The 15,893-nt window shown below is 35.2% G+C and overlaps 1 protein-coding gene across 5 annotated transcripts in view; it reads left to right on the forward strand.

Annotated features, from left to right (window-relative positions):
- chd3 (chromodomain helicase DNA binding protein 3) overlaps positions 1–15,893 on the forward strand; it is a 181,055-nt gene that overhangs the window by 113,949 nt on the left and 51,213 nt on the right. For 3 of the 5 annotated variants that reach the window (XM_028798343.2, XM_028798346.2, XM_028798342.2), the window contains exons 25-27: positions 2,220–2,397; positions 5,499–5,585; positions 8,128–8,213. In XM_028798343.2, coding sequence (XP_028654176.1) covers positions 2,220–2,397; positions 5,499–5,585; positions 8,128–8,213 — 351 coding nt within the window. The remainder of the gene's footprint in view (positions 1–2,219; positions 2,398–5,498; positions 5,586–8,127; positions 8,214–15,893) is intronic. The other 2 variants (XM_028798347.2, XM_028798344.2) reach the window with 1 other exon arrangement.

Raw genomic sequence — 15,893 nt, forward strand, 5'->3', positions numbered from 1 at the left:
GTCCACTTTGCCAAACAAGCATCCCAAGCACTTTTTGTGAATATTTTTAGGAATGTCACCCAGCCACAGCTTTTTGGCTGTCTATTGCTAAATTTCTGTCACCTGTCTTTCGTACTAACATCCCTTTCCCACTGCATTTTTTTTTTCACTCAGCTGCTCATTTCTTCATTTCTCTCCCTCTCCTCTGTCCAGCAGGGGCAGTTTTGTCAAAGCATCAAATGAAATCTTTCTATTTTCTTTTTTGTTCTTGGCAAGCTTTTCTATTTTTTTTATTTTTCTCAGTTGTACTCTTTTGGTACATTCTGGTACAACTTCTGCAAAGCCAGTTGGTTTGTGGTTGCCCCCACTCTCTCCTCCACCGAAGTTTTATCTCATTGTGGCCTGATCTCTACACAGCATTTTATATAATTTTTTCTCAGGCAGTTTTCTTTTTAAATTAGATTAGATAAACTTTATTGATCCCATGGGGAAATACTTTTTACTGGGGTAAATTTTATGGATGGGTTGGGGTGATTAGTATTTTACTTATTGTGTTTATCATTGTGTTCTTTTAACTTTTTTTATGAGAAACCTGTTGGTGATTAATATTTCTACGAATGAAACATGGACCTCTAGTCCTATAATAAAATCCAAACTAAAAATCAATTTCAAGATAAGGAGCTGTTTGCACTTCTTATGTTTTCTAAATAGTTATTTCTTTCAGTTGGTGTAGAAGACAGAATGTGTTTTATTACTTCTGGTTTCTCATTTAGAGCAAGTGGATCTTGACTTTTTTTGCAACACATTGAAAAATACAGCTTGACATGGATCACATTGCTAACTTTGTCAAATAAAGGTCTTCAATGAACAATTAATGTAATTATGTAAAAGCAATATTTTGTAATGGTCAGGAGTTCTGATTGTCACCATGCATTTCTGTCTTTGATGGTGTTCTTGCAGAGGGTATATCCTAGACTTTGGCTTTCATGCCTATGAACCCAATTTGCTTGATGCCCTGCCGAGGTTGCCGCGCTTCTCTTTCTTTCTGCTACTTGGTTTTTTGAGATCAGTTGGCCATAAACACACAGCTACATGTCAGCTTGCCATCCTTTATTTACACATAAAGTTCAATGATCAATAAGCACAATACTTGATTAGGAATTCTGAGCACAAATGTATCATATCCTAGGAGATTATAAATAGATGGGCTTGCAGGAACTGTGATTTTATTACTGTAACCTTTTTTGGCTATAAGTCAAGTGGTTACCTAAATTTTTTTCATTTCCATGACATATCCAGTTATAATTGCTCAGTAGATATTATAGGTCTACTTTTTCTTTCTGACATTCTGGTGGCTATCAGTAGCTTTCTTGATAACTTTGCCTTAAGATTATTGTCGTCTTATTGTTTTTTCTTCTCTGTCACTTGATTGCCTTTTGTGATGTGCTTGACAATCAGCAGTGGTCACTGCTCTTCTTTCTTTCTTCTAATATGCTAATCACCTTCTGCAGTTTGCTTGATGCACAACAAATATCTATGTTGTTCCTTTTCTTTTCTGTCATGTCACTTGGTTTTGCGATCACTTTGCCATAATAAACACACAACCAGAAGTCTCTAGGTCATCAGGTCACGTTATAGCAATAGTAGTTAAAAAAAAAACCATAAAACGATACTTTTTCTTTTGGATTAATTTCTTTTGTGTGCAGGGTGCTCTTTCTCTGTTTTTTTATTTTATTTAAAGAAAAGATAGGTAGACATACTTGTCCCAAAAGGATATGTAGCTTTTTACAATAATAAAATAAAAATCCCCCTCAAACACATGCAAGAATTACAATAAAGAAAAAAATTAACATTTTTGGTAATAATAAGAGAGCAGTCACAGTGAGGCATTATAAAACTGTATTGCTGTAGACATGAAGGAACCCCAGTAGCATTTCTCTACACACTTTTTTGGGGCTTAAAATATTCAACACTACAGTATTCCTCTCTGCTTCAGTTAGTTTTGTTAAGATTTCCATGGCTCTTTTTGTAAAGAAGTGCTTTATTTGTTAATCCTCAAAGTTATTTTATATTTGAATCTAGAAAGTATCAGAACAAGATTTAAACAATAAATAATGGGCATTATGATAGTTGTTTGATTGCTGGGAGACTTCAAATGATGATTCATGATAGCATGACAGTGGCACGGTTCACGCTTAAGTTTTTATGGTTTGATAGCCACCTGTTTGAATTTTTTACAGATTGAAGAGATTGAGAGAGAAATTATTAAACAGGAGGAGAATGTTGATCCAGATTATTGGGAAAAATTATTACGCCACCACTATGAACAGCAGCAAGAGGACCTAGCCAGGAATTTGGGCAAGGGCAAGCGAGTCCGCAAGCAAGTCAACTACAACATTGCTGCACAGGAAGATCAAGGTAGTATCTCAGTTATAATTTGAGCATATATTAAGAATCAATCCGTTAGGTTGTCCTGTAATAGTTGTGCAAGTTTTTGGTGGTCCAAGTATCTTAAACAGAAAAGTTCAGTTCTGTTTACTATCATGGGTCTATGCTAATTGGAGGATGAATCAAGCTGATACATTATTTTCATTTTTGCATGCCTAAATTATTTGGAGCATGTCCCCTTGAATTGTCTTTATCCACAATACTTTAAAACTTTCCCAATGATTTAAAAATGGTTTCTAAATATAAAACATACAATAGATGAACTACTAAAGTGAAAGCACACTTATTCATGTAAGTACAGGGCTGGCTCTAGCATTTTTATGCCCTATGTAAAACTATAAATAGCACTCTCTTACATCAATTCTGTGACTCCACAGTGAAACTCATTATGTCAAAGAATGTAGGATTATTGCTGTTTTACACTTTGATATAGTATTACCTATATAACATTTGTTTGTAAATTGGTAGTTCAAAAGGATTGTGAATATATAAATGAGTTCATGTTTATGTATGCATTTTATGTGGACTATAGGAATAAATTTACTTTAATCAATTCTACAATTCTTGGTATAATATACCACAGAAAACTACAGACATCAGGTAAATTAATGAAAATGTGAGCATTTTAGAACTGAGTAAACACAAATATATTAATGTATAAATATAACAATAATATGATAATTATTTGATGGTAAGTTTATTTTACAAACAGAATGCCAGTTTTAAAAAGTAAATTATATATTGAAGTTATTTACAATTATAAAAATGCAATCTTTGAAATTCAAAATGGCTTTTTCCTTGACTTCATCTTTGCAAATTTAAAAACAATTCCTTTTCAATCTCCACTGATGTGGTTACTTAGAATTATATAACTCATAAGGACGTATATAAAAACATTTTATCTTTATATAAATAAACCACATATTTGTGTATATAAATATACAGGGAGATTCAGTCAAAAGAGGCCCCGAATATTCTGTAATAACTTTAGCTAGGACAAAGCAATCTGAACGAAACAACATGCAATGTGCTCATCAGTATATGGAGCATTGAACAAGCTGGGATGCCCCTGCATCAGACCGATGAGGTAGGCACCAGACAGCCATCGTGATGTTTAATCTGTTTGCAACTTCTGGGTACATACCGCCCATACCCCTTCACTCAGTCACTTAGCTTCTCATCAGGATAGTGGTGTACAGTATTGAGCAGCGCATCTTCATGGTGCAAACCTGTTGGGTCACCAATTTGTTTAAGCAGTGTCAGAATGAACTGGATGATCATGAGTTAGTGGTGGCTCTGAGGCTAGGGATCTGCACTGGCAATCGGAAGGTTGCCGGTTCGAATCCCGTAAAATGCCAAAAGGGACTCTGCTCTGTTGGGCCCTTGAGCAAGGCCCTTAACCTGCAATTGCTAAGCGCTTTGAGTAGTGAGAAAAGCGCAATATAAATGCAAAGAATTATTATTATTATTAGCAAGATGGGGCAATGTGTCACACATCAGCAAGGAGCATGTCAGAAACTGAGTCCTTCCTTCGGCAACAGGGTAATTTCAAAGGGGCTTTGGCCACCACGGTCGCCGGATCTGACACCACCAGACTTCTTCCTTTGGAGTATGCTCAAAGGAAAATATCGCAACAAGCCTCGCACTGTGGAAGATTTGAAAGAAAAAATGAAAGTGCTGCTAATCCCCCCTGAGACGCTTGCCGATACGTTCAGGAACATGGAGTGCCATATTTAAAATGTGTCTGGCAGAAAACGGAAACCACTTCCAGCATCACATGTAATGCAATTTATTACGCAAATGTCAAGGTATATAGCATTTTTTTTTGGTTCAGATTGCTTCATCCTAACAGGAGTTACAACAGAATATTCAGGGCCTCTTTAGAGTAAATCTTCCTGTATAACGTTACACAAATGAATATTACATTATATAATCAAGATTTTCTATAATTTTCACAAATTTTACAAGTTATTCACATTAATACTAATATAGAATAATAATTATGAATATTAAAACAGACATAATATTAAATTTGAAATTCAAGAAGTACCAAGGTTGTATAGTGTATGCTGACCAGTTCAACGATTAGGCAGCCTTGGAGCATTTTTGTTCCTCACCTGATGCGGTGCCAGGAATTCAAACAAGCACATAAATGATCCTTCCAAAACCGAAGATAATGGCAGCACATTGTTTTGGAAAAACATCTGCATATATCCAAAGTATGCATCAAACCAATGCTTTAATAAGGATGGAAAACTAGATGAAGAGCAAACTTGGTGAAAGGGAAACAACACAAAACAAAAGTAGCTACAAACTTGCACCTGAAGAAAATAAAAGTTTAATTGAATTCTGTGTAAAGAGAACCTCTCTGAAGCTGAGTTTGGTGCATTCTAGGAAGACCACTCGTAATGGGCTTGTGTATGTCTTTAGACATTAAGAGCAAAGGCTCCTAGTGTTATAAAACAATGTAACTGGGTTAGTGGGAGTTGAGAAGTTGTATTGACTGTTGGTGTTTATAAGTCAAAGTCTGTACTGTTTAAAGAACTAATCTGCACCCCCAAACATAGTTTACTACTTTAGGTGACCACCTAGTTTTTTCCTAAATATAGAACAAGCTCTGAGTATGTGTACATTTAAATAAAGAAACTCTGCTGCTTTATTGGGCCTACTTCTCCCCATTTCATCTCCCAACTGTAGACTCAAATATGTCATTGAAAATTGTGGCTTTAAAACAACCAGTGATACATTTCTTTCTTTCATAATCTTGCTTTGTTGTTATCCAACAGAATAACATTATCAAATCTGTTTAATCTAGTTCATGGTCCTGGGGGACCTGGCTAGTATCATTTTATAATGTTAATCATTTTTTTCTCAGTATTAGAAAAACTCTTGGTGGTTCTAACAAGCCACCCTTTGTATAAATAACAGCACTGCCAATAATAGACAATAGATTAAGTTTTTAGTTCACTGGCACGTTACTGTAAAAAACAAAAAGTCACATATGTGACCATTTTAGCTGTGAATGGTGTAGGCCAGATGGCCTATTTACTGTGAAATATGTACTGTTTCAGACTGGCATGATGATGTTTCAGATAACCAGTCCGAATACTCGGTGGGGTCTGAAGAAGAAGATGAAGACTTTGATGAAAGACCGGAAGGTACGTGGCATCTGATCAAGCTTCACAATGCTGGTAAAAATTGGCAATAAAAGTATATCTTCCTTTAAATGAGGTGTTGTTTTGCCTTGCTACTCTGTCAGAACTCCATTTATTGGAAAGCTTTTTCTTTAATGAGTACCGTCTGATTTATGCTATATTTTTTTAAAACTTTTATTTTTCACAGTGATTTATTAAAAGTCATTTGAAGCCTAATTAAGTAATTAAAGGTGTAATATGATTGCATGTTCAGCATTCACATAAGCTTGATATTTGAATGAGTCAGTCTGAAAAATTAAGCGGAGTGGTGGCTCTGAGGCTAAGGATCTGCGCTGGTATCCCGAAGGTTGCCGGTTCGAATCCCTGTCAGTGCCAAAAGAGATCCTACTCTGCTGGGCCCTTGAGCAAGGCCCTTAACCTGTAATTGCTCCAGGGGGCGCTGTGCAATGGCTGACCCTGCTCTCTGACCCCAAGGGGTATGCGAAAAAACTAACAAACACTGTTGTAAGTCGCTCTGGATAAGAGCGTCTGCTAAATGATGTAAATGTAAATGTAAGTAGTGTTTCATAACAACCAATATGGTAGCCCTTGAATTTATTAAAGGATAAAGCCACATCACATATACCTGTTCACAAGTAACAAGTAGCGAATGATTAACTGAGTACTATTTTAGTCTAACATAATTCTTAGTATAGTAAAATTTATGCCACTCCTAATACATATGGTGAGTACTTAGCATATGCATTGCAGTATAATGAAAACTTTGTCTCTAGGTGCAACTAGGAGTGCACCTGTGAAGCTAAGAGAGACATCACTGTTGCTGAAAAAGCCCCTTCCACTAGAAGACTTATGGATGAGTGGCTTATCTCCATTTAGCTCAAGGGGATTGTCAGTTAATGCCAAGGTTGCGAGTTTACATCTCACCTCTGCCTTCTCAGGGAGGACTACAACCTGTGAATGGGCGTGTTGCTCTGAACGTTTTCTTCACTGGTCACACTAAACTTGTGCGCACACATAAAATAAAGCAGTAACAGTAAACACTAGCAAAATTGTTTTAAATTAGAAATAAATATATAAGCACAGAATTTTTAAGTAATAATCAAGCAGTGCATGTATATTGAGGCATCAAATGATTAGTAGCATTTGAATTGATGAACTGTTATTGCAGACTGGTTGGTTGTTCATATGCTTATTTAATGAAGCTGAATGTGTGTTTGTATTAAAGGACCATAAGTAAGGTAAAAATGATTTGAGGGTTCTTAGTTTATTGGGGGGGCTGGCTGGGCTCTTCTTTAATTCTAGGGTTGACTTACTGAAAGTGGAGGAATTCAGAATAAGATTATCATCTTTCAACAGGGTACCTCCTCTCTTATCCCTCTACACTGAAATAGTGATGGAGTAATGTTTTCTGTATCGTACTGCATGATGGGGTGATATTGAAATCACCTGGTTCCTGTGGTGATTCTTTGCCCTTTTCATTCAGGATAGAGTTAGATGGACTTTGTAGACTGTTCAAAACATTTACTGCTGTTTGTAGTCTCCTGAAAACAGTCCTCATAGAAGACATTCAATGGTTATATTTGTGATTGAATAATTCTATACAGTATTTGTGCGTATATTTTACTTTAAGCAAACACAAAGCACTCCATTGTTAAGTGTTAAAATTATGCCTGCATAAATGTACACTCTTATTTAATCATATTTTTGCCTAAGTAAAAATGATTTACATACCAAAATTCCTGTCCATTATAGTCCTTCCTTTTGTGTAATGCCCTCCCTCTTGATCTCTTTGCACAAAGCTAGAACCAACCCTGGACAAGCCTATATAGTCATCCATGGCTAATCCAGAATCCCCAGTATACCCAACATTCAGTTCTTTGTAATACAAGAGGCAACCTTTGTTCTCAGGAGAAAGATCCACAGACAATGACCAGGTTGTAATTGAAATCTACTCTTCTGGGGTTCTGAGGCCGCAGCACTAATCAATATAGTACCATGACACCCTGAAATACAATATGAGAAAATAGTTACCACTTGACTTTATGTTGTCAAACATGCACAACAATGTCAGAATCAATTAGCTTAAATACAGTGAGAGAAGTATGTTCCACAAGTGATGCTGATGAGGCCGTTGACTTAGGGACTACTTTGAGACCCTACTATTTTGATGAATCTGCTACAAATGTTGTTATAGACATTTTTGTTACAATGAGTCAGTACATAATAATAAACAGTTTTTACTAGTAAGCCACTGTTACACCCAGACCCTTTTAATGAAAATTTAAATGTGAATCTCCATTGAATGCCCACAGTCAGGAACACTATCACCTGTCCTAAACTACAACAAACCAAAAAAAAAATTTTCAAAATAAATAAAAAAAGAAATAAATAAAATGCTTGCCTGCCATTTTAGATGATTTTGTATGTTGTGGACTGTAAAGTTATTAAAGTGAATCCTTATGGAAAATAACTTTATACATGGATGTATTTTTCATTTAATTTGTTGTCATTTTATTTTTATGATCTTATTTTCTCCATTGACTAGGCCGCAGGCAGTCCCGGCGCCAACTGAGAAATGAGAAGGACAAACCCTTGCCCCCCTTGCTGGCAAGAGTTGGTGGCAACATTGAGGTATGTGAAATTTTAGCATTTTCTGATTTAATACCACATTTAAAGTAGTAATATATGCAGGGTTTTATATTGTTTAAATTAGACTGTCATGTGCTGTTTGAAAGGAGTGATATGAAAGCTTTGTAAAAGCCTTTTCATTAGGTTGTTTGCAGCCTCTTGTTTTTCTTTTTCAGTATGGTTTGTTTATTTGTATATATTAAAATGTATTTATTTTTAAATGCTCTTTCTAGAGTGCATCCTGCCCAAGTTACAGGAGCAAGTCGCACAATTTCCTTTTCAGCCAAAGCACAGAACCGTGCCAGCAGCAGTTAATCAGTTTTTCTTAACTGTCACAATTTTACTCAACTCAAGAAAAAACTGGTTGGCCTGGCCCTGCTCCATACTTGAAACTAATCTAATTAAAATAGCATGAGAATTATGATTTCTGAGTCATAGTTGTACAAGTATCGTGATCAAATGATTTTGTTTAACTTATTCATACAGTATGAGATTGTCATTTAAAGATCTAGTTTGTTTGGCTTGTGCTTAGTGTGAATGACAGGGGGCACCACTGAGGCTCAAAACCCCAGACACACCTCACCAAAACAATCCTGGGTGCCACATAAATGTTTTTATTTTACAAAGTACCTTTTTCGCAGTCAACTCCACAGTCTTCCAAGTACCAATCCTCCCTTTCCTCCTCCCAAGTGAGCTTTGCCTTCTGCCTATGTACTCAGTCTCAGCTGGAGGAGGCTGGATAGCTTGCTTTTATGTTTTACTCAGGAGTACTTTTGGTACCAGGGCTTAGCCCAACAGAAGCACTTCCGGTCAGACGGAAGCATCCTTCCCCCTGCAATGCCCTCTGGCAGCACTCAAAGACCCAAATAGGGTCGTCTCTCAGGACTATGACTCCCATGGATTCCTGTGGGTGTCCATGCCAGATGCACGCCAGTACAGTGCTGCCATCTATCATACTGGGGGAGGAACTTCTCATGATAAACAACCTTCCTCATCCTAGCTGTTAATTTTATCCTTTGAATGGGAGAGCAATCCAGCCCCATCCCAGCAAGGTTATGCCTCCTTCCATGCTGTCCTTACTTTATAGCTTCCTGACTGGGCAAGGGCCCAAAATACCACTTACATTAATCAAATAGATTATTCATAATATTCATAAAGCTGATATTCATCTTAACCTGCATGTCTTTGAAATGTAAGAAGAAACTTGAATACCTAGAGAAAACACATTTTAACATTGTATGAAAATAACATAAGAGTTCTGCATTCACAGTTCACCTGGGATGCTGACTACTGCAATATCATATTGTCAAACATTGTCAATATCTCATTCTTATAAATATAGTTTATGGCCTGGATGTATCATGTACTGTATGTAGAAAAAACGCAATTGTGGTATTTATTTATTATGCAGTATTTCCAAGCTGCACAACCACGTTTTTGACACAAAGTTGGATGCAATCTATTTCCAGCCTCTCCCTTTTGCTTTACTCCTTACACACAGTATTGTCGCAATATACACTGTATCATGTAGTGATTAAGAATACGATTGTAATGTACAGATAATTTGATCTGCTTGCTTTAATTCACTTTTTTATATAAACAAAATTTTAATTGTATTACATTAAAGCAATATTTTGCCATTAATGCATTCAAATTCTAACTACTTCAAGCCCCTATTAAAAAAACTAAAACAAATATGGCCAGCAATTTTTTTAGTTTGTTCTTGGTTTGTAGTGCCTTAGTCCATTCCTGATGTTGTTGGCTAACTACTATAGCTTTTTCCCCTTATTTGCCTATGCCATTTTTCCTTTTAATTATTTGCAGAGTCAGTAAAAATTTGCTTTTGCATAGATAGACTGTCATCCCTCCACTGTATCAGTATTTTGCCTTCCAAATGAATCCATAAAGCTTGCACATGCAAAATATTAAATCAACAGATTATGACCTTTACTTTTTAAAATGCAGTATTTCACTCACTGCCTTGATATTTTACTTTTATCAAATTACTTAAGGTACATTTTATACTACTTTGTTATATTTTTATATCTTTATAAAATGTGCTGACAGTGTTGCACAATGTAGGTCAATTTTCAAAATGAAGTGTAATGTATAAAATAATGTTTCTTTGAAGTTTATTAATGACTAACTTGGCCATTTCTGACTGAATGAGAAATAAATTTAGCATGTGGACCTTCTGTTGTACTGTAATGTCCTTTTGCAATACACATGCCAAAACTGCATAAAATATTACCAATGTAGTATTTCAAGTGAATTACTGACCTTATTCTCAGTAGCACAAAGTATCCTGTAGATTCCATTTGTTGGTGTTGGAGAATCAGAGGGGTTGATTAAGTGTGCTGTACTGCACAGATTAGTTGTTTTAGGAAAAATGAATGATCCCATTTTATCATTAAAATTAAATACCCAAAGCTGTTATCAGTTACTGTTTTGTATTTCAGCAGAAGACATGTGTGATGCACAAGCCTGTCAGTTTTGGTTTTTATTAATTATCTTCTTGTAATTTTCTAAGACATTTTAGAAAGTTCAGTAAATTATAGTCGCAACGAGTACATGCTGATGATATGAAAAACACTAACAATAATCTCTTAGATGAATAAATGTAATTATTGAAAGTAACAGCTGCCCTGCAACCACAATGTGGATAGACTGGTCAGGTAATGGAAAGATGGAAGACATAATCAGCATACTATTAACAGCATATCCACACACAGATGCATTACATTTTATGACTATGCACTGTCAAAGCAAATTTACAGGTAAATGCCATTATTTTCCATAAAATTATAACACCATGGTTACTAAGGCACCACATTTGCTTGGCCAACATTAAAGGAACAGCAACAAAACAGAATCAGTCTCACTTTTACTTGATAATTTCAGAAACATGAAGTCACCCTTCAGTTTGTGGAGAAAAACTCAGCACAGTTTACCACGGTTAAGGTATAGATATATTTCAGTGCTCTTTAATTTCTCACTGTGATGCCACCAATTTCAATGGAGAGGACGGAATAGTTAATAATACTGTATACATAGCATTTCCAACGGTCTGATGATTTGAATTTGAGACTTTTATACCATTTGTTCTCAATAAATTTCTGTAATTTTACTCTTTTATATTCTCTATGTCTTTCTTGTTACTGTTTTTACTACTTTGTTGATTGAACTGAAAATTAAAGCGCATATGCATGGTGGCATTTACAGGAAAGTTAAGTAGCCTTGCTTACAACTAAAGCATAACATGTCTTACTTACCATACTACTGTATAAGTTAAAGCACATATTTCATGCATCCTATTAGCTGCTGTTGATTACTTTTGTGCATTGTCTCGTTCTAAGCAGTGATAGCTCCAAGGTTCCCCCGCCCCCATAAGGCAAACTTTGCAGCAAGCCGCTTATAATTTTATCTATCAACTATTTTTATATCGGTTGTGGAACAGTTCATATTTAAACTAAATAAGTCTTATTTACTACATCCTTAACAAAATCTGAATTTTATCTTGGGTCCATCTATAAGAATTTTGCTAACTCCAGAATATCTCCTTATCAGCTTAATGTCACAAACAAATTTAACCAGTCTGTAGTTGTTTACATTAAAAATAACAGTTTATCTGCATTGGTTCATAAATGTCTCTATTTTTGACATTTCCTATTTTTGAAAAGGGGCCTTGCATCATAACTTATATAGTACATATTGTGCAGTTATCTGCCAAACATACCTTGAATCCCTCCCACATATAATTTCATTACTAGATTGTGGTACCATATCAAAAGCTTTTTGAAATTTCAAGTAGATGCTGTTGTTTGTTTTATTAGTTAAATATTTTTTATTTACTTCTTTATAAAAGCTCAGTAGATTAGCATTATAGGAATATCCCCTGTCTAAACCTGCTTTTACTCCACAAACGCATTTGTGTTGCACAACAGTTTACCATATCTTACAAAAGTACTTAAATGTAATGTAAGTTATCCATTGCGTAAGTACTAAATCTTTTCATATAATGAGGCAGTGTTTTGTTATTTCTAGTATTTTGGAATTTTCAGAATTTAAACCATTTTCTAATGTTGCAGCTAACGTTTATTTGTACCAGAACCATATAAGCCAATTTGAAATATTATTTAAAAAACATAAAGGTAGTAGGTACTGCTGAAACCTATTTTTCCAAACGTAGTGTTGATAACATAGAGTATATCTATGTCTCTGAAGTAATGTGAATAGTAATAATGTGAATGTGTGCATGTATATTTAAGAGAAAAATAGTTACATATTTATACTGTACTTTTTTTTATTTTCATATGTATTCTGTTAGGAAAGTGGTATTGGTAACCTGAATTTTTTTTTCTTTTTTAAACTAAAATACATGTTTCTGACTGTGCCAGACATTCATTCATCTTCTGTCTCAAGGGAATTGAATGTATGCCGTTATAGGATTTATATTTATTTTTACATTTATATTAAGTATAGTATGGTGTAAATATAAGCCCAACTTTACCACTGAGGAAAGTAGATAATATCAAATATAATGAGAAACTAGTGTTTTGTTGGTGTTTTTTTAATTTTATATTTCAATTCTTGATATATATTATTCTTGATATATATTATTTCACAATAGCATTAGTATTTCTTACTTTAGATCATCATAACATGCAACAAAGACCTGCAGTTTAGATGTATGCAAATATCTGAATGTGTACAAATTTATAAAAGAAAATTATGCAGTCACTATTTGCGAAAAAGTGCTAAAATAAACTCCAACCAACTGAAAACAGAGAAAAAAATGCACGTTCCTGTTTACACCTTGAAAGACTAGTAATACACGGTTTAATTAATTTAAATTTCCAAATTTATTTTATAAGGGGAAATTATTAATGTTTTTAAAATGTGCCTATAATTTTTGCTTGCCTCTTTCTAGCTGATTGTTAGTATCTTTTCCCTTAATTGTTTAATACTGTAGCATATACCGTAGAAACATTATTCAGACAACAGTTCAAAACTCTTTTTATAGCAAGAAACATTACTGAAAGTATGTGCTTTTCAGTGGTGCAACTAAACGTAGTTTCCTTGATTTCAGAGGTTTGTCTTGCCAATTAAACTGTTTTCCATTAGAGCCTATGTCCCATGAAATAATAAAGAATTTGACATGATCAAGCTCTTCTTAATATGACAGTATAGTTTTACATTTTAGCTATTGCTCTTTAGTGTTAATAAAATTTTATGTTAAACTAAGCAGACATTGAATGTAAGATTTTTCTTTTACCTGTCCACACTTTGCAGCACTGCTGAATGTCCAAATAATGGTTTGAAGTTTACCTTTTGTCTCTAGATCATACCGATTTCATATATTATAGTAGTAGTTTGAAAGGTGCAGGTCTATTTTGGTTTTCTCAGAAATCCAATTTCCTGTTTGTGCTTTTTTTTGTTTGTTTTTTTTTTTTAATCTTCATCTTAAGGCAAAAGTAAATTCAGGATATTTTCTTCAAGCCGAGTGATGAGCACTTTACTCATGCTAATGCTCCATTCCAGACCTGGCAGCTGTGTGTTTTCCTGGGAAGTGAATTAAAGAACTTATCATTTCCCCTCATTCACACAGAGAGAAGCACAACTGCTCTGTTGAGCAGTTTTGTGAAGGTGCAGCTTCTGCTTTGAGTTGGTCGTCTTTGTGGCCTACTTCTTGATGCCTTCACAGTACATGTCTCAAACATCTGCTCATGTGAAAGCCAGGGAATTGGTAGTAGGAGCCATGAGCTAATTGGGCATTTCTGACGGCTTCTTCTTGTTGGCTTTATTTGTTGTATTTTTCTTTTTAGCACTTCATATCTGCCATCTGGAATCGATAGACCTAGATTGCACTCCACTTAAGTGTCACCAAATTCAACTATGTCTGTTATAGGCAGCAATAAATTTAAAGGATGAGTTTGCTGTTTTTGAGTGTAGAGAAAAGCCAAGCAAAATGACACCTTTTATTGGCTAACTAAAAAGATTACAATATGCAAGCTTTCGAGGCAACTCAGGCAAGATCTTACCTGAAGAAGGGGCCTGAGTTGCCTCGAAAGCTTGCATATTGTAATCTTTTTAGTCAGCCAATAAAAGGTGTCATTTTGCTTGGCTTTTCTCTACATTCATAATGGCTAACACGGTACAACACCCTAGTACTACTGTTTTTGAGTTGAAGCTATTTCCTCACAATCATGGTATATATTAATTTACTTCATGAAATTGCATTCTAAAGTGAAGCATATTTTACAAATTATGTAAAAAAAAATAATAATAATAAAACTAGCCTGTTTTATATTTTGTAATTGGAGCTAATAGGTCCTGAGGTCCCAGTTTGGGGGGAAAAATCCTTGAAACTTACCAAATACGTCCACTTTGAGTAGCAAAGGTTTCGATTTAAGAAAACATGCCTTCCACATTTTTGAGGCATGCTTGTCACAACAAATGTAAGCTGAAAATAATACATTTTATCACAGATTCTTGATACTATTTTCTTGAGGTAAGGATACTTTTCATACTCACTTGTCGTCTTGGCCGTTGTGGGTAGAGTTATGACAGGTCGTCTTCACCAAGCTATATTCTTCTACTTTTGCTTCTGCAATTCTCTTTCATCAGTGGTTATATTCTGCAATGGCTTATACAGAGTTTCTCTGTACTTTGTACACTATGGACTGAAGTGGGCACTTGTGTTTTGTCCCTGAACCCAAATGACAACCAAAAAGAACAAAAGTAACAAAAGAAAAAGCTTTTATTACCAAACCAAGTGAATAGTCAAACTAATTATCCCACAAACACATAGGGGCTTAAAAATAAAAATACCTAAGCCTTTTGACCCTCCCATTTACCCCTCACATATTCATTCACCTCAAGCCTCCTTCATTTTTCTAGCCTCTTAGCGATGGCCTATGCCCAACTGTAAGGTCCACTGTATAATGACTGTGGGGGTCTTTTAAGAATAGATCAGAAAAAAATTCCTGGGTAAGTTTTCACAGATGTTTCCGGGTTACCTCATGAATGTTCAAAGTCTGAAGGATACCCCTGAGCAGCTCCTCCTACTGGCACTAGGTTTCCCTGAAGACTTGTTATACTACAGAGTGTGACTGGGTTGATCAGACTGTCTATCCTCCCCAATAATCTTGCAAATCTAACTTCCAGTGTTCTCTAGTAGCATGGAGGACATGAACAAGGGAAACAAATTGATTGTTGTTTTCCACATTCACAACACATAATAAATTTGAACTGAACCAATTATCGTTCATTGTGGTGTATTGTGCACGTGCACAATAAATAACAAAATACTCAGAAAATGAAAAGGGCAAATATGATAGAGCCCAACTGCGATGAAATACATTGACGTACTACAAACCAAGTTGTTTTAAAGCATGATGGGTTGCTGTTGGTTAGGATTATTGTAATTAAAGAGCTCTGGACAAAGTTTTTGAGTCGGTAAATTTATACTCAGTGACACCAAGCAATCAGTAAGTACACAAAAAGAATGTGCTAACTCCATGCCGGACCTCGTTCTGTGAAGCAGGAATGACAGCTCTGTGCTACCTCCTAGCCTATGCTAAAACATCTGTACTAAATTTATTAAACTTTATCCCAATTAACTATTAAGTGCATGGCTATAACATCTCTTCAGTTATTGTTACTTGATTTCATGCAACACTA

This window comes from Erpetoichthys calabaricus, chromosome 3 (assembly GCF_900747795.2).
Source record: "Erpetoichthys calabaricus chromosome 3, fErpCal1.3, whole genome shotgun sequence".
Classification (NCBI taxonomy): Eukaryota; Metazoa; Chordata; class Cladistia; order Polypteriformes; family Polypteridae; genus Erpetoichthys; species Erpetoichthys calabaricus.